We start from the raw sequence: 25,461 nt of genomic DNA on the forward strand, positions 1-25,461 counted from the left end.
ATGTTGCCACTGGGAATTCTCGAGGTCACAAGAGAAAGAATAAAAAGGGTTTTTTTTTTTTTTTTTCGTTCACCAGTTAGACTCTGGGGATGTTGGTAGTATATATAGAGAGATGAAAATACCCAAAACGAAAGTAGAGGACTTGCGGATAACGTGTTCGCGGATTTCTTCGTTGTGGGTTTGTAACGTAAAAACGATTTACAGCCAGGATCAGTGTCGTCTTTTTTAGTCTTTCTTTGTCTTACTTTAATGCCAACAAATTCAACCAACTTGCTATCTTTATTTTGCCCCTTATAATTTATATATATATTTTGTTGCAACACGTCCACTGGGTGCTAATCCTCAGGATATCTATCTGCACCCATGTCCTACCAACAAATTTAAACGCCATTTCTCTTCGATACATTGATACTTACAACAAACTTTTCACACAAAATATATACCACTCGTTTTACAACCAAGACTCGGATTATTCAACAAAATATTTCAACATGTGGTTTTCACTCTTTCTTATCGCCATTGAATTGTAATTTTTTTATCCTTTTTTCTCTCCTTTTTTCCACCAACAAGAACAATTATTTGTCATACAATGAAACGAAAAATGAACATGAAATAAAGTAGTTTGTGTAAATAAAATTTTTACGATTCAATTTTTTTTTTTTTTTTTTTAATCCTTTTCTTTTGAATTTAAGTTTTTTTTTTTATCAAAGAACGTACTATACTGACCACAAAACTATGTACAAATATATCAATGACGATGAGAACAATGAGAATATATCCGGGCTCTATCAGAAAACTTTTCGTTTGTTTTTTCTTTGTACTCAACAAGACAAAGTATCAATGATATTTTTTTTTTATTTTTGTCAACTTTTTGTCTCTTATAATCAAAAACAATAAAATAAAAAAAAACATTACATTTTTATTTTTCAAATGGCCATCGAAACAAGCTAAAAGTATAAAAAAAAAAAATTGAAAAAAAAAGTTTATGCAGAGATTTTTTAAAAAATGGTACATGAGAAGGTTCTTTGATGTGCTCAGTTCAGTGCATTTAGCATTTCAGAAGCTACGTCAATAGTTTTTTATTATTTTTTTTTTCTCTGAATAAAACAAAATATATCTGCATGATGTTAACTTCTTTTTAGATTAAAAAAATTCATTTTTTTTTTTATATTTTTTGTATTTTGTATGAGGCTGTATATCTAACACCTCGGATATATGTTGATAGACAAAAGTGAACATTATTCACACGTGGATGTTTATCTGATGAATGAATATAGTCATGTTGATGGTATGAGATGAATATTGTGATGAAAATATCCTTTTACATTGAACCGCCAATCATTCTCGACGAGAAAAATACTTATCGGCTTTTTGGTGTATTGTTTACTCTGACAGTTGAAAAATAATAAAAATATTTTAAACAATAAAATAAATTTTAAAATATACTCGATGAATAATGAATTTATATTTTTATGAAATTAATTAGATAAATATATAAAGCATCGTATTGAAAAAAAAAAAATATAAATGACAAAAGAATTTGTTGCAGGTAAAAAAATCTTGTCGACAGTTTTTTAAAAATTGTTTAGACAATTAAAAAACAAATCAATATTACAAAATATTAATTATTTAATTACAAAAATAAATAAATTAAAAATAAATAATTAATATGAAAATAAAAAAAATTAAATTCAAAAACAAAAACAGCTAAATGACACTAAAGTTGAAAAAAAAAACCTCTAATTATATTTAAAAATATTTAAATTATTTCTAATAATAAATATAAATTACATTTTAATTTTTCATATGAAAAATGTAATTTTAATTTATCTTTCAACAACTGATACATTTCAACAATTCATAAATTTTTTTTTTTAATTTTTTTTTGGTATTTCAGTAAAAAATCTATATTCAAAAAATCCATATTACATTAACAATTTTTTCGTTTTAACCATCAATACAAACGATATCCAATTCAAATAAAATAATTGAAAAAAAATATAATACTGATATAATAATGATAATTCACAACGTTGAAAGAAATAAAATATTCTTTATTTTATTTAATTTTTTTTTGTCTGTAGTTACACTCTCCCTGGCCTGCGGCATTTTTCCACGATTACTCTCCGCGAATTTTACCTCTTTACTCACTTTTTCTCTCTCTTATTTTTATTCCCAGAGAGGCGTTGAATTTTATGATGCTATTTCCGACCTTTCGTTCTCATTTCCGTAGCGAGATACTGAACGAATTCTACGTGTCTCTAACTGCATACACTCACATGCACACAAAAATACTACTATTTTCATATTACTCAAGCATACAATTCAAAAAAAATCATACTTTACCGAAAAAAGAATAGATGAAAAAAAAACAAAATGGTAATATTTTTTTCAAAAAGAAAAAATCATAAATGGATTTTTTCAAATGAAAAAAGGATATAAATGAAATTAAAAAATTTACTGAAAATTTAAATGTCAAAATGTCAAAAGATGATTGAAAGGTTTGAGGGATTTAAATACACCACATGACGAAGAAGATGAAGCTTTGTAAATCAGTGGTTAATGCATGAATACTGAGTTTAAATGGAAGGATAGAACTATGTCAGACCTTTGAATGTAATATGCTTGAAATATATTTGAAGTGGTTTAAATTGATGATGTATATATCAAGATATTTTTGAATTAATGTAAATAAATAAATGTAATACATTCACTCACAGAGAGAGAAGAGAAGAGGATATATATTTTTGATTTAGTTTTGTATTGAAAAATAAAATAAAGACGAACTGGTTGGTATTTTTTTAAAATATTTTTTTGCTATTTTTGTGTGTGGGCAGTGAAACAAGCTCATATTTGCAACGGATGTAGAACGATCGTGAGTTTGTATCGTAAATGAAATCACGTATTTCCTCGTGAAGCACGCAAAAGCAAGCTTATCCAAGTGAAAATAAAAAATAGTTGCTGTATGTATAGATGAATATACGAAAAGGGTCAACATACAGAGGTCAAATTTACTGATAACACCAATGTGATTTGATGGAAAATAAAATGAAATAAAAAAGTTACTAAAAAAATTGTGTTAAGCTGGATGGATTATAGATCAGTGGAACTTTTTCAATTTTTTTTTTTTTTTATTTAAAAATAGTGATAATGAAATAAATATAAAATAAATTTATACTTGGAAATTGTTGTTAATATTTTAAAAAACCAAAAAAAACTCATGATGATCAATTAAAGCTTTTAAAGCTCATTGATAATTGTTTGGATTAAAATAATATAATGATGGTATTTTTAAATGAATGAAAATTAATTTTTTAATCGTTTGGAATTTATAAAAATAGATAATGAAATTATTTCAAAACTAATGATAATTTTTTCGCGACTATTTATAATTATTTGAAATATAAAAAAATAAAAATTTACTTACTATTTCAAACTTGAAATAAAAAAATTGTTATTAATATTTTTATGGAAAAATTAATGCCCTTACTTTGCCTTTTAAATTCGTGCAATTATCAATTGATAGAAAAAAAAAAAAAAAAAATTAATACCAACAAAAAAGAAAATCTCAACTTAAATTTCCCTGAATTTTTAAAAATATTTACCCGATATTTTATTGCGGTATACATAAATAGTTGAAGTAGAATTAAAATTAAAATTTCAAATATAAATAAAATGTCATACAAATAAATTCGAAATACATATGATATGTTTGTTGTTTAAATTCAAATACATGGTATATAAATTTTAAGTTTTAACCAACAAACATTTGCAACAAATTGTTGAATAATAAGAGACAGTTATGGATATAATATTAGATGAATATAATATATATACAGAGATACGAGCTACCAGCTTAAACATCTAGTTGGACATTTACGGAAAGTCTGGTAATGCAGTTTTCATCGAGAAAGTTTTGAAGCAACTAGCCAACCAGAGAATAGCCCAGAGGGTAAATGTTCAGCCTCCCGTACAACACGATCGCTTAGCATTTTTTCTCATGAAAATTCTACCAATTAAACAAAGGCAAAACTATACAGTAAATTTCAAGAGAGATGTATACTTTATGGTCCTTAATAAAATTCTATAAAAATTTATATTTAAAAATGCTTCATACATCAGGCATTAGGCTTAATTATTTTTTTTTTTTTCTTTATCATCTGATTTTCTTTGCACTTTGATCATATTTTTATGTACACTTTGAAGTTATCATTTAATTCGTACTATATTTTACAGTTTGCTTTACAATTTTATCATCTAATTTTCACCCTTGATTTTATCTCATATTCAATTTCAAGAGCTTATACAGTTTTCCTCAATTTCCGAGTGTCGGAACTTGTGCAAAGTACGATTTGCCAAGTGAATATTGCACATTGTGGCCGACGAAAAAAAAACGAATAAATTATAGAACATATATTTTTTTTTTTCACACGTTAAATTCAATTTCCAGCTATTCATTTATTCTCTCTATTTAAATTTTTATTTTTACTATTTAATGATTATAATATTCTTCTATTATAAAAAGAACAGTTGTCATCGATAATTATGAGAAAGAGATAGATAGGATATGTGTAGGTGTGTTACATTATTTTTTTTTTCAAAAAAAATAAAAATATGTATCAGGAGTTTGAGGCAAATATTTCCTGGCATAGACCAAGTGGGTTTGTTCACATGGTCTATACTAGATTATATTTTCCCCAATCCGAAAAAATGTTATATCGACGAATCGTAGCGATAAAAGCGACTTACATCAAAGAAAAAGGAACCAATAACGTGTGTCCCAAACTTGTAAGGGTTGGTGTTTGAACTCGAGACCACAAGCACCGTAGGCAGGGCTCTTGCTGACTTAACCATCAGCTCACTCGATGATATAATAGTTATAAAAAATAGACTTGAATTAAAAAATTATTTGATTACTTGATATTATTTTTTTTTTATTTTTCAACATTAATATTTTTGGATACATGATTTTTTTAAATTTATCATTATTATTTTTCAATGTCAATAAATTTAATTTTTTTTTACATTAATATTTTGTAATTTTCATTTATTGTATTTTCAGTATTAATTAGATTAATTTGGATTTAAATAATATTTATCCGGTTTTACAAATATATAGTCGAAAAAAAAAAAATTACAAGTCAAACAGTGACTACATTTTAATATGCTCGTGTTTTTTATTTTCCTTGTCTATTATAAATAGGACAAAATCCCTTCACTTTATTTTCAAGATTTATTTCTTTATTTTATTGGACAATGCTTCAATTAAATTAAAAAAAAAAAATAAAAAAAATACCAAACGTATTCAGCACTGCAGTCAGACAATAACATTATCAGAAAAAAAAAAAAAAAATTAACCGCAGGAGCAAGTGATCAGCCCGATAGATAAAAAAAAAAAAAAAAAAAAATATTTAATTTCCATTTAAAAATTTTGTAATATTTTCTTTATTTTTTTTTTTCATTATTAATATATTGTTTTATTTATGATATTTTTTTTCGCAGGGTTTATTACGTGCTGAGAAGACTAAAGTATTTTGATATTATCAAAATGTTACTATGGAAAAGTGAGGTGATGCTGTGGATGGATAATGATGACGGGGGCCCACCCGCTTTGTATCGTAAAGCCAGAACAACAATTAATACTGACGCCCTCTGGTGCCGACTATACATTATTTTGTAATCTTTAATATACGTACAAATATATATATTCAACACATCCATTATATACATTTTTTATTTTTTTAAAAAAACTTATATTATGATCGTTGGCAAAAGCCTTATTCGCTTCTGGCATTTATCAATACTTTGCTCACGAATATTGAATTTGGCATGTTTCAAACAAAATTCAAGTCACGTCATAAAAATTTAAACCTATCAAATATCAGTACTATATTTATTGTATTATTAATATTGACACTGATTACATCAATAAATTGTTTTAATTTATATTCCAAATTTTAAAATATACATCAATAATATTTTTTTTTATTTTTCATACATCAATTTGAATAATAATAAAAAATAAAATAAAAAAAAAATAACGTATTCATTAAAATATAATAAATAAATCATTATTATTTTTTTAAACAACCCCTCTGTATAATATTATCAATCATATATTTATTATTTATATATACACACACCCTAAAAAGTAAAATTTCATATCATCTCGATTTTTTTTTTCCATCGTGACTTTAGGTCGACAGTCAATTTACTGATCGTCGCGCACTGTGACACCGAATTTTTTATGACAAATATAATATTGACAGATATGTAAATATATATATACCATCAACACCCTAAAAATTTCATTACCTCTGTGATTTTTTTTCCCATTTTTCCACGCATCTGTATGAAACATAAATATTTCAAAAAAGTACGAAACTTTTTTTTTTCTTTTTTTTCGTTTGATAAATTTTTTATGGGCAAAATCATATCATGTTGTATGAAAAATTTATAATCTAAAGCATATTTATGTAGATATAAAAAATTAAAAATGATGTATTAATTTATAGCATTATTGTATTTGTGGAATATTAGGGATTTCAATATTGCGAGGGATTACTGGTTAGAATACTGTAAAATGATTACAACCATAAATTTTCATTATAAAAGCATTAATAATGCAGGTGCATAAATAGAGTAGATAGTTTATAATAATGTCAATATTAATATAAAATAATTATAATTTATTTATTAAATATAAATTAATTGTTAAATATAGTCTAGGCAATTCAAGTCGGTTGGATTAGTATGTTAAATTTAATTTAAAAAAAAAATTATATTAATTAGTATATACAATTTAGATAATATAGCCAATGTGATTATAATTCATCAAGCTATTTATAAAATCATGTGTGTTGAGAGTAAAAATATGTGGGTGGTCTTGTGAATGTGGATTTAAGTGAATTATTATTTTTTGATTTTTATATTTCATCTGAGGATTATGACTGTATTATAATTTGCAAAGAGAATGATATTATTTATTTATAGCAGTGTTGTGGTGTTCATGATGGTTGTGGTTTAATAGTGAGCCAATAATTAATTAAAACAAAAAAAAGGAAATATTATTATTAAAGTTATGAGAGAGAAGAAGAGAGAGGAATTTCATATAGAAATTAAATGCTACAGGCTATATCCTAATTTTTCAAACCAAAAACAAACGAACCAACCTCCTCGGAAAGGCCTAGACGAAATTGTTCGCGGGATCCCTGTAACAAAAATAATAGATAAATCATAAAAAAAAATTATAGATAAAACTCAAATGAAATTTAAATAAATATATAATTTTTTTTTTTTTTTTTTTTAATTGCTTGTTAGCTTTTTTTCCTTCTGTTTTTTAATGTTTTTTTTTTTTTAATTTTAATAACTGTATATTATAATTATTTTGATAAAAAAAAAATTCAATGATATATTATAATTGAAAAATTTTTAAATTAAAAAATTTTAATAGACTTTAAAAATTAATATAAACTCGAAAAAATTTATAAATATTTAAACAGCTCAAATTAATTTTTGAAAAAACAAATAAAAAAAAAATTATCATTATCACAGTTGGATTGGCTATTGAAAGCTGATTAAATAAATAAATTAAAAAATAACATAAACAATAATATTGCTGAAAATAATAATAAACAAAATTATAAAAATAAAAAATATTAAAAAAAAAAAAAAAAACGATATTGGGTTTGTGTAGATAATTGCTGAGGAAATAGTATCTCAGTGTCATCGCCTTCCGTCGCCTGTTATTCCTCTCAAACTTGACGCAAAAAAAAAAAAAAAAATAGAGGGATGGTCTGAGTGACTTTGTGTGTATATATCTGTGTAAAGTGGAGAAGAAGGTCTTTCGAGTGTAGTACGTAACAAAATCCAAAAGGTGTGGTGTAACTTCGGCAAGAAGCCAAAGTAAGAGAAACCTGTGCGACATCTGCGAGAAAATATATATAGCAATCTTCACCCGCAGTCTCAAGAGGGACACTCTGAAAGAGTGGTAATGGAAGTTACAGTGGGGAAGTAAAAACATGATAGTATTGCGCAAGTGTCGTATACCGGCTACTTGAATACATATATAAAAATAAAAAAAAAAAAGATAAAAGTAATGGAAGTTGGTTATATATGAAAAAAGAAAGATAAAAAAAAAAAAAAAAAGAAATTTGGATGGGGTGACAGCAGCTTCTCGACACAACGTAGGTGTAAGACAAAGGTGCTACCGGAAAAAGGTCTCATAATACTTGGTAGCAGATGGTACCATCGTCTTATTGCCTCGCGACTCGACGAACCCGATTTTTTTCATATATATCCGCGAAAAAATATAATAAAAAAAATATCAAGGAAATGAAATACATATCAGCGCTAAGAAGTATACTTTCTTCTATTGAAAAAAAATAAAAAAGGACATTGTTTAGGTGTATTTGTTCAAGGCAAAAAAAAAAAATATTAAAAAAAAAAAATTATTGGGTGAGCCCTGCAAAATAGGGTCACACTATTTTCATCTTTTTTTTTTTGGATATCTGATTTTTTCTTTTATATATTTATTTCTACTTGTGACCATCTTACTACTATCACTCACGACCTTTTGACATCAGCACGTGGATTTTTTATAAATAAATTTTATTTATTTATTTTTTTTTTTGGCCTCACTCACGAGTTGGCTTTCATTTTAAATTCCGTAAAGTAAAATTTATTTTTTATATAGCTATTTTTTTTTTATCTCTTTCAATAGCAGACAAAGAAAATTGAATTACGAGTACGAAATAGAGTTACGTAACCTATGTAAACTAATAATTTAATTTAAAAAGTTTGAAAATTATTTTTATCTATTTAGATAGATGATTCTTGTTGAGAGGGTGAATTATTTATAAATAATTTATTTTTATTTGATACTTTTTCAATTTCAACGTTCCGCTTGAATCGCTATTTTATTTTTTTTTAAATATTTGTTGAAATATTTTTTCGTTGAAAAAGATATGCTGTGCATAATAATCACCAAAGTTTAATAATAGATATAAATTTAACAAAGTTACTCGAATAAACAGGCGTGGCTAGAAAAAAAATGAAATTCATATTGACGTTTTCTTTTGATATTCTTTAAAATTATTTATTTCATTTAATATATTTTTATATGTATTGTATTACTTATATTTCATATATAAAAAATAAAAAAATAAAATACAGTTAGAAACACAGCCGCTGGTGTGTGTACACAGTTCTCCAATCTTTTCACTCTAATCTCCAGACGTGAAATGTTTTTTTTTTCTGCGCACATTCACCGCAAAGCCCAGACTGCGAAGTAAACTTTTCCGATTTGGTGGGCTAATGGAGATACATTGGTAGAAAAACTGGTTAAATCGCAGCTGGAATAACAAGAGACAAACAGCCAAACGAGGGTAGTCTTCAATATTAAATAGGCATATAAAAAAACTGCTCAAAATTTTATTCACTAAACACGATTATTTTATTTATTTCATTCTCTTTTATTTCGTATTATTTATTTATTAATATTATTTTCAATTACCGGATAAATTATGATGTCAAAAAAAAAAGTAAATAATTTTTCTATTATAAATTTTTATTAATATATTTAATACGGTTATTGTAAGGATTTTTATTTCATTAATATCATTTTTTTTTTTTTTTTTTTTTTGAAGATGTAGTCGCTTGGACGGGCCGTCAAGTTAAGAAGGTAAAAAGTCATTCATCTTGGTTGTTAGCATCCACATGGCTTTAACGAAAAAAGATTTAGATATAATTACATTTCAATGAACAGCTGAACCAGAGCATCCAATATCCCGATGAAAGACGTTACTTCATTTTGCGCGATTAATCTTAATTTTCGTTGGGCCATAATCTTTAATTAAATCACCATTGATTCAGTAAAGGTATATAGAACATATACCTATTGAATAAACCTACATTGAATATACTGACTTTGCCAAGAGGACCATGTTCTCTGATATCCCAAGGTATCCGCAAAGCAATATGGCCCCAACGAATTAAAGTGGCCTCTATCTTGTATTCTCTTTCTCTTTTCCTCTCTCTCTCTCTCTTTCTCTCTCGTTTTCATTTTACAAACGAAAATCAATTTTACCGAAAGGCAAATCTAATTATCAATTTACGACGTCGTATAAATAAAATTTTTGTTCAGCCAAATAGCCAATATTACAAGCAAATATCAATATTCAATTGTCAGACAAACATCAAATTATTACATGCTTTAAAAAAAAAGAAAATAAAAAACTATATTTTTACATCAATAAAGGAATTGTTATCTAAAAATAGAATATCATTTTTATCGATATTTTTTGAGCTATGTAATTCGATATAAAAAGTATACTTTATTGTTTGTTAAACTAAAATCAAACATCAATTGAAATGGAAATAAACAAAAAAAAAAAAAAAAGCCAAATGTAATATTGAAATTTTGAATTGCAAAAACACTAGTATTCGTTTTATTTTTATTGGAAAAAAAATGTCTAAAATTAAAATATAAGTCAAGGTAATTTTTATTATTTATGAAAAATATTGAATATTATTTTTTAATATTTAATTAACTCTCAGAGGTAAAAATAATCATCATAAATTTCACTGTATGTAAAATAAAATATTCAAATTTAATATTTAATCAATCAAATGTAAAATATATAAAAATAAAATTAAAATGAATGAACAAATTTACCGAGTAAATGTTAAATTAAACTAGCACAAGCAATCCAATCAGTACAATCACTTGGGTCTAATAGAAATTAGTAAAAGCTCATTGATAAACACAACGGCATACTTAGCAAGAAGCTCTACTATAAAACTTAATGTTTGCGTTATTCGTGTCAGCATCACACAGACTAGATAAAAGAAGAAAATATAATAAACAATCATAATTGAATTATACTGACAACGAGAAAAAAAAAAAAAGCTCATGTACGCAGATGGTTACGGTCAATTAAATATAAATTTAAGCAAAAAAAAATAAAAAAAGTGTCGATAAAATTAGTGAAGCCATTCGATTATTTGGTTGGACAGAGTAAAAATGATATTAACACAACCAGTGCGTGACTATTATCATGAAAATAGACATATAAAATATTAAAATGAAGATAAAGAAAAATCTTCTCGAGTGAGCTTTCACATCCCCATAATACTTTTTACAATACAAACAGCTTAATTACACACACAACCAACCAACCGTGCTAAAAGAAAAAAAAAAAGCTCCAACGGCAGTGAGTTTCTGAGTACTTTTATATTTCTATACCGACATCGTTATGATTTCACGAATGTACGATCACGATCCTTTCTTTCGTCATCATCCTCCCTAACGTCACTGTTATTTTTTTTTTTTCATTTTTCTCGCCTCTTTCGACCCTCAACACTGCAACTAGACTATGTAGACTTTTCACTTGTAACATGAGAGGGTGCTAAGAAATACTTCACACCATCTAACACTTTGATAGAATACCCCGTCTATTTATCTATCTATTTTTTTTTTATCTTTTTTTAATTTTATATAGATAAACGATTCTTTTGTATGAGAGCTTTTTTTTTAAACTTGATGGAAATTTAAAGAGATAGTGATTATTTAATGACGAGTGTTGAAGATATTTTTGAAAATAATATTGTCGTGTCTGTTTTTGAAAGAAATGTATTATGGATATGTATGTACATATTTTGTTATTGATCGAGTGTCAGAAATACTTTAATGCATGAATTCAAGAAGTATAAAAAGTATCGCGTGTTGACGTGGCCATTTTGAGCTTGATGTCAAGAACCCCTGATTTTGAAAAATAGAAAAATGTATAGAAAATAAATAAAAATATTGTAAATATACATATTGATTGTTATAAATTAATTTTATATACAAATATAAATTATAAAATTCGAAAAGTAATTTTTATTGTAAAAAAGAATCTGTAGATTGAAAAAAATATGTAAATTTGTCTGACAAAAACAACTGTTTTTTTTCTCTAGAAAATTAGCACACTAAAATGGGCACAAACTCATATTGTTAGAACTGAAATTTTACGCTTTTTTTGTGCTACTTTTGTATAGAACTCGCGATTTTGTGCTTTTAGATATTTTTTTTTATGCAATGTTTTGCCACCTTAATATTAAGTTGACACAACTTCCTTAATAATCAACTTATTCCAGTGAACTCTTGACCAAATTTATGTGCTTTTTATGTGTTTTCATTCTACGTTTGAATTAATTTTTCATTCCAATTACTATTTATTTAAATAATTTTATTTCTAACAATGTTGTGCTAGCTTAATATTAAGTTAACACAACTTCTTTAATAATTAACTAATCCTAATGAACTTTTGACCAAAATTATGTGCTTTTTATGTGTTTTCATTCTACGTTTGGATTAATTTTTTATTTCAATTACTTTTCATTTTTTTTTTTTACTTCAATTTTTTTTTTTTCCTAACAATAAAAAAAACAAAAATTTTTGAATAAAAAATAATAGAAAAAAAAAATCAACTTAAACGTAGAATGAAAACACATAAAAAGCACATAATCAAACAAAAATAATAAAGAAAACAATATTAATAGAACAGAAACAAGAAGTTATAGTAGCACATGAATTTAATCAAACTGAAGTTAATTATTAAAGAAGTTGTGTCAACTTAATATTAAGGTGGCAAAACATTGCATAAAAAAAAATATATAAAAGCACAAAAATCGCGAGTAGCACAAACAAAGCATAAAATTTTAGTTCTAACTATATGAGTTTGTGCCCATTGTGGTGTGCTAACTTTCTAGAAGTCTGTTTTTCTACTCGAAAAAAAATAAAATAAAAAATATTTCCCATTCAAATTATTGATATTCTATTAATCTAAAAATATTAAAACTTCGAATCCAATAAATACATAAGCTCAAAATCCAATGAATATTAACTCTCAATAAAAATATTATCTGTGATTGACATATATTATAAATACCATGTCAATGATTTAAACTAGATAATAAAAAAATAAATAAATAAAATAAAAATAAAAAAATATTAAATTGAAATGAAATACAATCATTTGTTCTGTATTACGTAGGATTCATCTGTCTGGATCTTGTAAAGCTTACACGTCACAATCAGAGGGAGAATCGATCACACAAAGGATTATTTGAGTTACGGATTTGGCGAATAGAGGACATATTAGAAGAAAAGCCGACTCGGCTATAGAAAAATAAAATGAAAAAAAAGAAACACGTAATACATATAAAAAAATACTTGTAAAAATATATAGTGGTCAATGTGAAATGATGAAAGACAAGACATATCGAATGTGACAACAATTGAAAGCTCTGAGAGTAAAAGCAACTGAATATAATTGAATCTCGATAGCCTTTTGCGCAAGTCGATCCTCAATATATATATTTCAAAAATGCACATATATATTTATATTGAATGATAGACATCAGACTGTGTGTGGCTTTTACAGTTGAATTTAGAAAATACATATATATAAGCCATCAAGGCTCACAATTTTATCGAACTGTCGTCAAATATTCATTGATTTCTGGCTATCCAGTTTCACATGCAACATGCACTTTTATCAATAATTTAAATTTAAAAAGAAAATGACATTTCATATATAGTGAATCTAAATAGAAATTTTTTTTTTTTTATTTAAAATAACTGGTTTAAAAAAACCTTCATTTGATCAAAAATATAAATTATATAATTGAGATTATATTTATCGACTGGAAAAAAAATCCATTGGGAAAATATAACTAAATAATAATAATATATAAATAACTCTTTACTGTTCTAAATCAGATTTGCTACACCCCAGAGAAAAAAATTTTACGGTCGTAAGGATTTCACATTCTGGGTCACCACAATGAGCTTTTTTATTTACACATTTTTTAACATTTACTTTTCTCAAATTTAATTCAATGTTAATAATCCAAAATGATAATAATAATAGAATAGAATAAAATAAAAAAAAAAGAAAACTCATTTATTCAACGACAGTTTATTAAAAAGGAGGTACTATTATTTTTATTTTTCATTTCAATTTATTTTAATCAATGACGTTGAATATCCTGAAAGCTCGACAATGAATTTATATAAATATAAAATATTGAAATATATTGTATAAAAAAAAAAGTCTAATAATAAATTTAAATTAATAATAAATAATAGATTATTTAAAAAAGATAGTTGAATATTTTTATTGGTAACAAGTACTTGAAACGTGTCTTGAAGAAAAGAGGAGAGAAAAGTTTAACAGGAATATTAGTCGTTGGTATAAGTAGTAGTTAGTCTCTCCCTCTTTTTCTAGTAAATGGATAAGGTTGTATAAAATTTATAGCTATTTGAAATATACATATAGAGTATAAGAAGAATATACTGTTACGCTTGGACGGAAATGGACGTCACCAGGACGAATGAGACAAGTTTAACGTCGATCTCATCCAACTTAACGTATTGTATATACTTTGAAACAATGAGAGCATCACTGATATATATGTATGAAGGAAGACAAAATGGTTGGTGAGGTATGGTTGGTTAGGGTAGGTTAGGTTAGGGTACGATCAACTACTTAAACTATCTGTCTCTTTCACTCACAATGCCAAAGTACTATCTCGTGAGGAATTTAATTAGTCAAATACTTTGAGCAAGCGCGAATAGACGACTGATGTTTTTTATTTTTTTTATATATCTATATGAAAAAATATAAAGTAAAATAAGATTAAAGAAAAACTGGACAGATAAATGGTTTTAAAACAAAAAAAAATAGTTAAAAAAGTGAAGAAAGAAATTGTTTTTTTGAAACAAAGACATTTGGAATTTAACTCACCCGGAAAATCAAGTAATTTAAGTTTTCAAATGAAAACGACTGAATACCAGAGTTGGCCAATATCTTTAAATATATGTCTATGAAAATTTCTTTGATCATTTTAAAACGCTATGTTCACGTAATACAATTACAGTTAATATTTTCTTGGTGATTCATTGGTATTGTGCGCGGAAATTTTTTTGTTATTTGAAAAAAATTGAAAAATGGGAAAATTAAATAGAAAAAAGTTTTGGTTTTTTATAGAAAAAATCAATGGCATGATTTTAGTTTTTTTTTTTTTAAATTTAGATTTATATTAAAAATATTTTTCAGATAATAAAAATGTAAAATTATATTGGAGCAGATTTTTTTAGTTTTATTTGCCCAATTTTAGTATTTTAAAAATATTCAAAATTTTAAAATAAAATATTGTCAATTTAATTTAAATTTTCAACTGTAAATTCCAAAAAAAGTAATTTTTAATAAGTTTAAATTCAAATTTTAAATTGAAAATAAAATATAGATTTTTTTATTTTTCTAAAATTAATAATTAATCGAATTTTAAAAAATGATGATTGACAATAGATTGTATTTTTTCAAAATAATTTTTTGATTATTATTTTGAATTTTGATTACAGAAAGTAAAAAATAAAATAAATCTAATAAATGCATGAAAAAAAAAATAAAGCCAACCAACGATGAGCCGTATTTTGCTCCCTAAGCTGACTCATTTGGACTAGTCACCAATGACATACAGGCAATATGTATATGGTGTAGACTGATGACCACACTAGTTTGTATACAATTCACATGGGGATGAGAGTTAACGATCGTTGCCAATACGTGTTGGAGCACAAAACTCAAAATGAGATTTATTTAATTCTTTTCATTTTTATTTTTTACATGTCAGTATTCAACCACAATTTTCAATTACTATTTTACGCTATTTTCTGATTGAAAACAATTATCCATTTAATCTATCAGAGGGTTGTTATTTTATTTATTTTTTTTTCTTAAAAAAGTAAATACTACTGTGGTATCTTTGGTATTTTTTTAATCTCTAAATTCAAAGAAATATCTGTCTTATTCGTTTTCTTTTTACAAATTGAATGAGAAAATTAAAGAAAACAATTTTTTAATATAGAAAAAAATCAATAATTGATTAAATATTATTATTATTATTTATTGCAGAATATAAGGATTGTTATTGAGATAAAATAATAATGATAAATTGAAATACCTTGGGTGTTGGAATATTTTCCAATGCCTCACTCCAAAATTGACTCCAAAAAATAAATATGAAAGACACTTGAATTCACTCACTTTTTATTACACACGCGTAATTTTTAAAATTATTAAAAATTAATATTTTTAATAATAAAATTGACAAAAAATTTTTCGAATTTATATTTAAAATAATATTTTTCCGCCAAGTACAAAATACTGCCACGTAATGGCCGACTAACAGTAATATTTTTTTTTTTTTTCCACAGCAAGAGAGAGACATGATAGACCGAGAAATAAATGACAAAACTAAATAATTGTCTCCCTAAATAATTATCAATAAAATTTTGAGTAATATTAAAATAATATTTGCACACAATTTGTTCTATTTCAAGGTCACGACTAATTTTTTTTTACTCAAAAATATTTAATGGCGTCATTGAAAATTATTTCACTTCAATAAGAAAAATTATTGTCAATAAAAAATCAATTAATTTATTCGTAATTTATAATCACTAATTTATCCACAACATTAGAAATATGATTATTATTATTATTACACACATATTTTATTTCCAGTTCACGACAGTTTTTTTTTTTTTTACTCCAAATTTTTAATGGCGTTTTATTGTTTTTAAACTTTAAAAAAATACACTGAAATTATTACCAACGTAATCTTTATTCGATAAAGTATTATATTGTTATATTTTTAGATAACAATTTGCACTGATAATAATTAACACGATGATTTTAATACGGAGTAAGATTTTCTCCATTCGCGTGATGGCGTCACACTGATTCCTTATTTTTTTTTTTTTCTTCCCCCCTGTACTAACACCGACAACACAGCTGTGTTGCACTACGGCCCTCTTTGAGACAAAATAAAAAAGAGAAAAAAAAAAAAACAAAAAACAGTCTTGTTTTGGCACCTGCAAAGGGCAGCATCATGTCGGTCGAAAAAAATAATATTTACGTGATATGAGTAAAAAAAATTGTCGTGATCTCGAGATTAAATATGTGTTGTTTTATTAATAAAATTTATAATATTGTAATTAATTCTTGTAAATTTTAGATGAATTAATTGAAATTCGAATGCGTGAGTGATTGTTAAAAAGTGATCAAAAAAATTTCTAAATGGCATTTGTATTTATTTATTTATCGCCATATTAATTAATTAATTATTTACAAGTTTATAAATTTTTATTTGAAATAGTGAAATCATTTTTAATGACGCCAATAATAATTTTTGAGTAAAAAAAAAAAAACAAAATTAGTCTTGACCTTGAATTAAAACAGGGGAAATTATTATTTCAATAATATTTATATTGTTGTGGCTAAATTAATTATTATAAATTGATTGATTATTGATTTTTCATTGACAAATATTTATTTTTGCCAATTTTTTTTTGGTTTATCATGTCTCTCTCTCTCTCTCTTACTGCGCAAAAAAAAAACTATTGTAGTCGGCCATTACGTGGCAGTATTTTGTACTCGGCGGAAAATCCAAAATTCGCAAATAATTTTTTTAAATTACGCGTGTGAGTAAATTCAAATGAATTTAATAAATTTTTTTTTTTTTGTCTTGACATTATTATCTTTGGCTGTTTGCTCCCAAGGTATGTAATTATTATTTTAAAATTATTTTTATTATTTTTCAAGTTAATATAAAGTTGTATTTTAAAATTGAAAATAAAATTAACAAGTAATTAAAAAAAATTATTAAAAAATAATTAACATAGTAGATTGGAGTGCATTAGAAAGGTTAAATAAAAAAAAAGAAATCTTGACATCGTAACTCCTGTGCTTGTCAAAACAAGCAGCTCTTTTTTATTTTCAATATTTTTTTTTTTTAACAAGCGGTGCCATAAAACACTTTCTTTGATCGTTATTATTATTATTAAAAATATTATCATTGTAGTTAGATAATGTTATTTTTATTATTTCATTTTTTTTTTTTTTTCGTTGTCCGAGGTCAGTCTGTTGAAAATAAAAAAAATAAACAACACAAGCCAGAGTTGAACTTGTACCTGATAAATTCATCAATTTTATTTATTTATTTTTTTTTTACATGAGGGACTCTACTCTTTGCAAAATTTTTAAACAGCTTTTAAAATTTGTATTAAATATATTTTTCTAATTCCTAGCAATTGTCCATTAAAATTAATCAAATCAATTTTAAATATACCAATTAAAAATATATTTTTCATTTATTTAAAAAACTTTTATCATCAAAAATAATTTAGCCAATAAAACCACAATTTAAAATATAAAGAATATTTATATATTTTTTAATTTTTCTTTTACATTTTAATGAAAAACAAAGCCCGGTAAATTAAAACGCAGTTGATGACAACCAAGTGAAACTCGTCTACCAAACAATTTGCAATGCTGAAACGAAAAGTTGTCAAGCGCGTTGGAGGTAAGAAGACTTAACTAGCGAAACGATTGGTTGTTCGCATGAACAACAATTCTTTTTTTTTTAAAAAAAAGTAAACTATTTAAATAATAATAATAATAATAATAATAATAATAATAAGGTCAATCAAGGTACTTTGTTAAAATTCAATTGACAATACTTGAATTAAATTTTTTCCTCATTTTTCTAAAATTAAAATTTAAAATTTAAAATTTATTTGAACATGAAAAAGCAAGTAAAACACTAGTGTATATTGTTTTTTTTTCATTTGTCTTAATATCTTTGTCTCTGTACCATAAAAAACAACTTAAAAATAATAAAAAACCGAATAAAATTGAAATAAAATTTACTCGTACAATTTTAGTGGATTGTACAGCTCTTACATATATATAAATCTCGTTTTTCTTTTCTTGTATATAAAGTTTATATCAGTTGTACAAATGGCTAGTGCAAATCGGGTATACCACAAGTGTGCACTCAGATGGTAGGATATATCATTGAAGAGAGACTACAGTACAAGTGAGTGCACACACGCGTTAAGCTTTCAAGAGGCCACGTACACCCCAGGTTAGATGTTTTGCAAAAAAAAAAAACAAAAAAAAACCACTTTCTTTCTACTTATCAATCCCATTTTTCTTTTGATAATATTTATTTATTTTTTATTTACTTTTTAGAGACTTTATCATTGTATTTGATTTTTATTTTGGCCAAAAAAATTAAATTATACTCCATGTCAAATCTACTTGGGTATACAAAAAATTTATGTACTTTTTTTTTTTTTTTTTTTTGGGGAATATACTTTATGAAGTTAAAAATTATTTTCAGTCGTTTTTTTTTATTGAAGAAAATGTATATACGAGCGTGTATTTAATTTATTTGGAGCAAGAAAATTATATATTTAAAAATGTTGAGTCAAAAAGTTTTTTAAATGACGTTTACACTTATTTACCTCCAACGAGATGACGTATTAATTTATAATAATAATTAGTCAACTATTTGCATGCAGCTATGGAAAATAAATAAAAAATTAAATTTATATAATTTTTAAATTTTATAATGTTAGAGAAAAAAAATTAAATGACTGAAAAAAAAAAAAATATAAGATTTTTAAAATAAAATTTATAAAGTTTAAAATTAAATTTAAAAAAATTAAAAAATAATTTATTTTTGATAAATTTTAAACTCAACTAATGCGTAATATCTTTTTTTATTTTACTTATTAATTTTCATAAATTACTATTTTAGCGAATTATAAAAAAAGAAAATTTTTCTTGATAATAAATTTAAAATTGAAAATAATTGAAATTAAATTTTGTAAATTTCACAGTAATTATATTTAGGTATTGTTTAAATATTAAAACAATAAAAACTCAAAATTTCCCTTTAAAAATTTTTTTTCAACAACCATGACCCGAAAAAGAATTCCAAAATTAGTCAAAATATAAAACCTCGAAAAAAAAATAAAAATAATTTCATTTAAATTTTTAATCAATACGATAATCATATTTCTGAGTTGTTTAAATATTAAAGCATCAATATTAAATATTTCATAATTCATTCATAAAAAAAAAATATAGTCCAATCCTAAAATTCTAAAAATTTCTTTATAAATTTTCGAGTCAATTTCTAATGATTTAAATACCAGCCACATAAAGCAATCAATAATTTTTTCCAAATAATACCTACTTTTTTTTTCTCGAAAATAATATCTATTATTAAATTGGAAAAATATCGTTTATTACAAAAGGACAATAAGGGCTTGACTCGACAGAGCGTAATTGGTCAGTGACGGTTGAGTGCCCATGGGACAGTTGGGCGCGTGTATATGTTCCATATCAGTCAAGCAATCTTTACCCCATACATCCATCCAACATATATATATTTTGTGATTGCACAAAGATGTTATATATATACGCAAAGCTCATACGACACATACGACACAAACACATGATGGTATCTGTCTCGAGAGATTGAGACGATTTAATGTCAATTCATGGCCCAGCAAATCTAACGTGTTATACGAGAGATTTACTCTGGTAATCCTCACGTGTGTTTCATGAGAATTGCAATTTCATTGGTATGTCTCTAATATCTGTACCAATAATTATTATTAACGTGATATTAATTAATTGTCACACTAAATTATATACATTCATTTAACAACAAATTAAAAGTAAAAATAAATTTTCTACAATTTGTAATCATCAACAAAAAATGACTGACCTTGAGCTCGTACACTGCCAAGGAGAACAATAAAGACTGTCACTGCTGGATGATGCTTCATTTTTAAAATATTTATTATCAATTTTTTTTATTTTAATTAATTGGTTTCGTTAGCTTGTTCACTTGGCTTTTTATTTTTTTTTTCCGTTTCAGTACACTTTATATTTATTTATTATTTATTTGCACTTGCCAACGAGTCACTGGTTCTCTAAGAGCCTACTTGAATTTCACTAGTCCTTCGCGGTCACTTGGATCATTCAATTCCTCGTTAATTTAATATTTTAATTTTTTTTTTTCCTTTCTTATTTTCATGTATATATTTCAAGGCTCACTGTCTTTGATAATAATCCAATTTAAAATTAACACAATAACACTTGTAATTTATCATCATCACGTATACTCGATTGATCCATTTTTTTTTTTTTCTTTTTTTTTTTTCAGCACTGGATTAACCGCTTGATAGTTCCCACGTTGCCCTTGAAATTAATAATAATATGTTTAACGTAATTAATATTATAAATTAATATATAAATTTTTTTTTTTATAACAATTTTAATATGTGAGTTTTGAGAGTATTCATATAAAAAAAAAAAAAAAAATCAGAAGCTTTTTTATACTCGTACAATGCATGCATGCACTTTTAGCCCCTGGCATTTTAGATAAAGACACACACACTTAAGTTTTCCAACTAAAGAAAAACGTATAAATTTCTTTTATAAAAAAAAAAAAAAAAATTTGTCTTCGTAAGATAAACGAATTGCTGATATCTAGGCGAAAAGTTTTGACTCACTTTTAGTCTGTGGCTTTTGAGATTTCAACATGTTTGAAAATTTTTCAGTTCGTAAATATGTGTTAAGTATGTATAGATATATGAGCATATGGTGTGGAAGCAACGACAAAAGTCGAAAAAAATAAAATCTTTTTTTTTTTTGCTCGTTGAAGAGACGTTCAAAACGATGATGAGCACAGAAAAGTTTGGCTCTTGCACGTGCCCAGCACAGAACATACAACTTTTTCATTTGAAATTTTTTTTTTTTTCTCTTTTCTTATTCATTTTATTTCTCTCAAAACAGTCTTTTTATTATTATATTTATTTATATTATTATTATTATTACTATTTTTTTGTTGGCTTGATATTCGATGGTTGAATAGACCCTTAACGATTTCTCATGAAAAATTCTTGAAACGAAAATATATTGAATCGCGTGTGCTGTCTGCTGTTTGTGTGTATATAAAATAAAATAATAAAAATAAGGCTGAGGATTTTTTTATCAGCATTATATGTCAACCAAATCAATGGAATATAAAGCCACTTGAGTTAAATTTATAAGTCGATCAAACCTACACGATTTTTATAATATTATAAAAAATTTATTCATGAATAGTAAAAAAATAAAATTCTAAATATTTTGAAAATATAATTTTCGTGATTTTTTTAATTATGTATTTTTTTTTATTTTTATATGGATAGTTTTATAGACGACCTTAATAAAAATAAAAATCTATTATTTTTTTATTTTTTCCATCTATATTTCAGTCATTGATATAGTTGTTTTTTTATTTTTTTATTTTTATTTATTCAATTTCTCGGGGTGTATGTTTTTATTTTTTTTTATTTTTATTTTTATATCACAGAGGTTTATCGGTAATGATTGATGAACTTGGAACACGTATATATTCAAAAAAAAATATTTTTTTCCTTTGAAAAGCGTGTTATATATATTTTTTTTTTTTTGTATAAGTGTAGATGCATAGAGAGAGTGTATGTACTTTCGTGGCGACTGCTGCCTTCATCGTTTAACCAGGCAGTGTGATATTGTAAATAAAAAAAAAAAAAAGGCAAATGGATAAGGGTGAAGGGTAGTTTTCTATTCTACTGGTAAAGAAAAATGATCGATGTATAAATTTTAAGGCTGAGCAAAAATATAGAATGAAAATTTTACTCATTTTTTTTTGTGTTATCATATTTATTATCCTGCCATAACTTGGAGTACTCAATTTTCATTTTACTTGTTATAATAAATTATATATAGTTACTCAATAATATTGAGTGTGAAAAATTTAAAAAAAAAAAATGAAATATAATCTCGTTGTAAAAGCAAAAAAAAAATAGACCATTTTGTTTTTCTTTTGGAAAAAATAACGTTGTCAGTTTTTTTCATGAAATATTATATTTCATAAATTATCATTTTAAATATTTTATTATTTATATTTTTTAAAATTAATGACAATCTCATTATAAAATTATTGTAACTTGATACTATTTAAAAAATTTTTAAAATCATTAAATTTAATTTATAAAAAAACCATTTTATTGAATGAAAATTTTCAAAGAGAATTTAAAAAATGAATAAAGTTTTTATACATCGAAATTAAAACGAGGTGCTACTCATATGGCTGTGGCTATTCAACGCTAATGTGACTTTGCCGAGTGCTTTTTTAAACCGATGTTAGTAAAAGAGATGATAACGTTCGATGGGTCGTTTTAGCATTGGTGCTTTTTGCATCAGATAGAAACTTTGCCTGCGGCTAACATACATAGTTATCCAACCATACACACACACACTCAAAAGATCCATATTCACGAACTGCTAATATGCTAAATGCTAAAAAAAAAAGCTACATCTAATTGACCACCGCAAGTGAACTCGGTACGTTCACGATAATTGCTAAAAAAATCGAGTAAATAAAAGAAGAATTGTTCAAAAAAAAAAAAACGAAAATTGTATATAAAAGTATGGATGAAAAAAAAATAAAATAAAAAGCTAAAAGTTGACTTGGAATAAAAATAAAATAGTACACATTCTATGATAATTAAATTTTATTTTATAATTTTTTTTTTCATATCAGCTATTATTATTATTACTTTGTAAATGTATTTTTTTAAAAAAAGACAAATAGTTTAAGTATTTATTTTTTATATTTTTTTTTTACGTTGACAATTGTTGGAGTAAGTTATTTGACATGGTCGCAACAATGTCACGTAGAAAATTGGACGATTTGTCGGGGCAAGGACAAAGTGAGGGTGAAAAAATAAAGGTGGATTTTTTAGTTGTGGCGTGATGAAAAATCTCATATGGCCATGGATACACCAAGAGTCACACACGCGATTGATTTGCAAGGTGAAAAAAAAATATTAAAAGAAAAAATAAATAAATAAAAAGAATATATATATATAAAGTTGGGGTGTATGTTCAGTGGCTTTGACGTTATAACTTTAAATACTGTCAATCACTCGTTAACCAGTCGAATGCGACCTTAGGGTAGTATAAAAAAAATCCATCATAATAATTAATAATTAAATATAGACACAGTTTATCGATTCAAGTTGTAAAATAACTGCCCTATAAAATAATCACAAACGATATGAATAATTATTTATTAAAACCATGAAAAAACTTGATAAAATTAATAAAAAAAAAAATACTAAAATTACTTCCACCACATTAATTTAAATTATAATTTTTTTTTATTTTTATTTTTTCATTTTTTCATACACAGCAGTCATATATTCACTATAAAATTTTCAGACTCTCAAAACTCACAAAACTCTCACGACTGTCGTATCGTAATAAAAAAGAAAAAAAAAAAAATTTTTTTTTTTTCATTTAAAACTTTACCATGTCAATGTTTCCTTGTGGTATTAAATACGTTAACTTTGAATCCCAGTTAAATTCCAATGAAATTTTATATTTAACTGTATTTAAAATTAATATTATCATAACAATTAAATTTAAATTTATAATATTTTAATTAAATAAAAAATAATAATTTTATTTTTTTAATTACACACACAAACACACACACAATTAAGCACTCACATTTATAAAAATTTATTAATTTGCACAAACAAGTGTACCGGTTAATTATTGTTGAAAATGAAAATAAAAAAAAAAATTTTACACAATGAAAATTCAGTAAAGCAGTTTAATATATAAATTAAATAATTTTATTATTTAATTTTTTTTTTTAATTATAAATTTATTAATCTTTTTTATTTATTTATTTTTTTTTTTATTATTGTTGAGGCCGAGGAGGAATATAGCACACGTATGCTCGCGACGATCGCGGGTTCGATACTGGCGCGCGGTGGCGCCTAGTTCACTGCGGTCCCGAGCAGCGTCGGGACGCTGGCATCCCCCACCCTTATTATAAGGTTGATCGTTCGCACCACCACTGGGCCACCATACAGTAGTTGTAAACTCGGCACATACCAATCACTGTGCCAGCTGACCATTCTCTCTAATAATCAAAATCTATAATCTCATTTGTCTTTAGCTTTTATTTTTTTTTTTTTTTTTAAATATACACTCATCACCTAAAATTTTATTTGACACACAAACTCGAGTGGCAATAATAACATTTCATTCAATCAATAATACTATCAAAATTTAATTTGTCAATGTGTTTGTTAAATGAATTTTATATATGAATTTTTTCATGACTTTTTGTATATACCTTAATTACAAAATTTAATATTTCATACATCTATTATTGTGAAATTTATAAATATAAAATTTATGAAAAAAAAAAAAAATCCTTTTATTTTTCTTTACAATGGAAAAAAAAAAAATATATAAATTAATTAATCATGATAATAAATTATAATGGATTGTATAAAATAAGGGACAATAATTTTATTTTCATTTGAAATATTATATTAAGTGAGTAAGACATTTAGATAATAATATTTGATTCTGAATGAGTCAAGTAGAATGATGGCTCATACAGAAATTAAAAAAGAAAAGAATGAAAGAAAAAAAAAAAAAAAAATAGGGGGATGCATCATCATCATCATATGACAAGGGGGTTCGACCCCTGCTGACT

The 25,461-nt window shown here is 25.0% G+C and overlaps 1 protein-coding gene across 3 annotated transcripts in view; it reads right to left on the reverse strand.

Moving 5' to 3' along the window:
* The window catches only part of LOC122855882 (nephrin-like), a 133,381-nt gene extending 108,666 nt beyond the window's left edge, over window positions 1-24,715 (reverse strand). The window contains exons 1-3 of one of the 3 annotated variants that reach the window (XM_044157552.1): window positions 24,255-24,715; window positions 20,635-21,110; window positions 7,173-7,211 (exon numbers count right to left, since the gene is read on the reverse strand). In XM_044157552.1, the coding sequence (XP_044013487.1) occupies window positions 7,173-7,211; window positions 20,635-20,695 (100 nt within the window). In that variant the 5' untranslated portion in view covers window positions 20,696-21,110; window positions 24,255-24,715. The remainder of the gene's footprint in view (window positions 1-7,172; window positions 7,212-20,634; window positions 21,111-24,254) is intronic. The other 2 variants (XM_044157553.1, XM_044157554.1) reach the window with 2 other exon arrangements.
* Between the last annotated feature and the right edge of the window lie 746 nt (window positions 24,716-25,461).

This window comes from Aphidius gifuensis, linkage group LG4, assembly GCF_014905175.1.
Source record: "Aphidius gifuensis isolate YNYX2018 linkage group LG4, ASM1490517v1, whole genome shotgun sequence".
Taxonomy (NCBI): domain Eukaryota; kingdom Metazoa; phylum Arthropoda; class Insecta; order Hymenoptera; family Braconidae; genus Aphidius; species Aphidius gifuensis.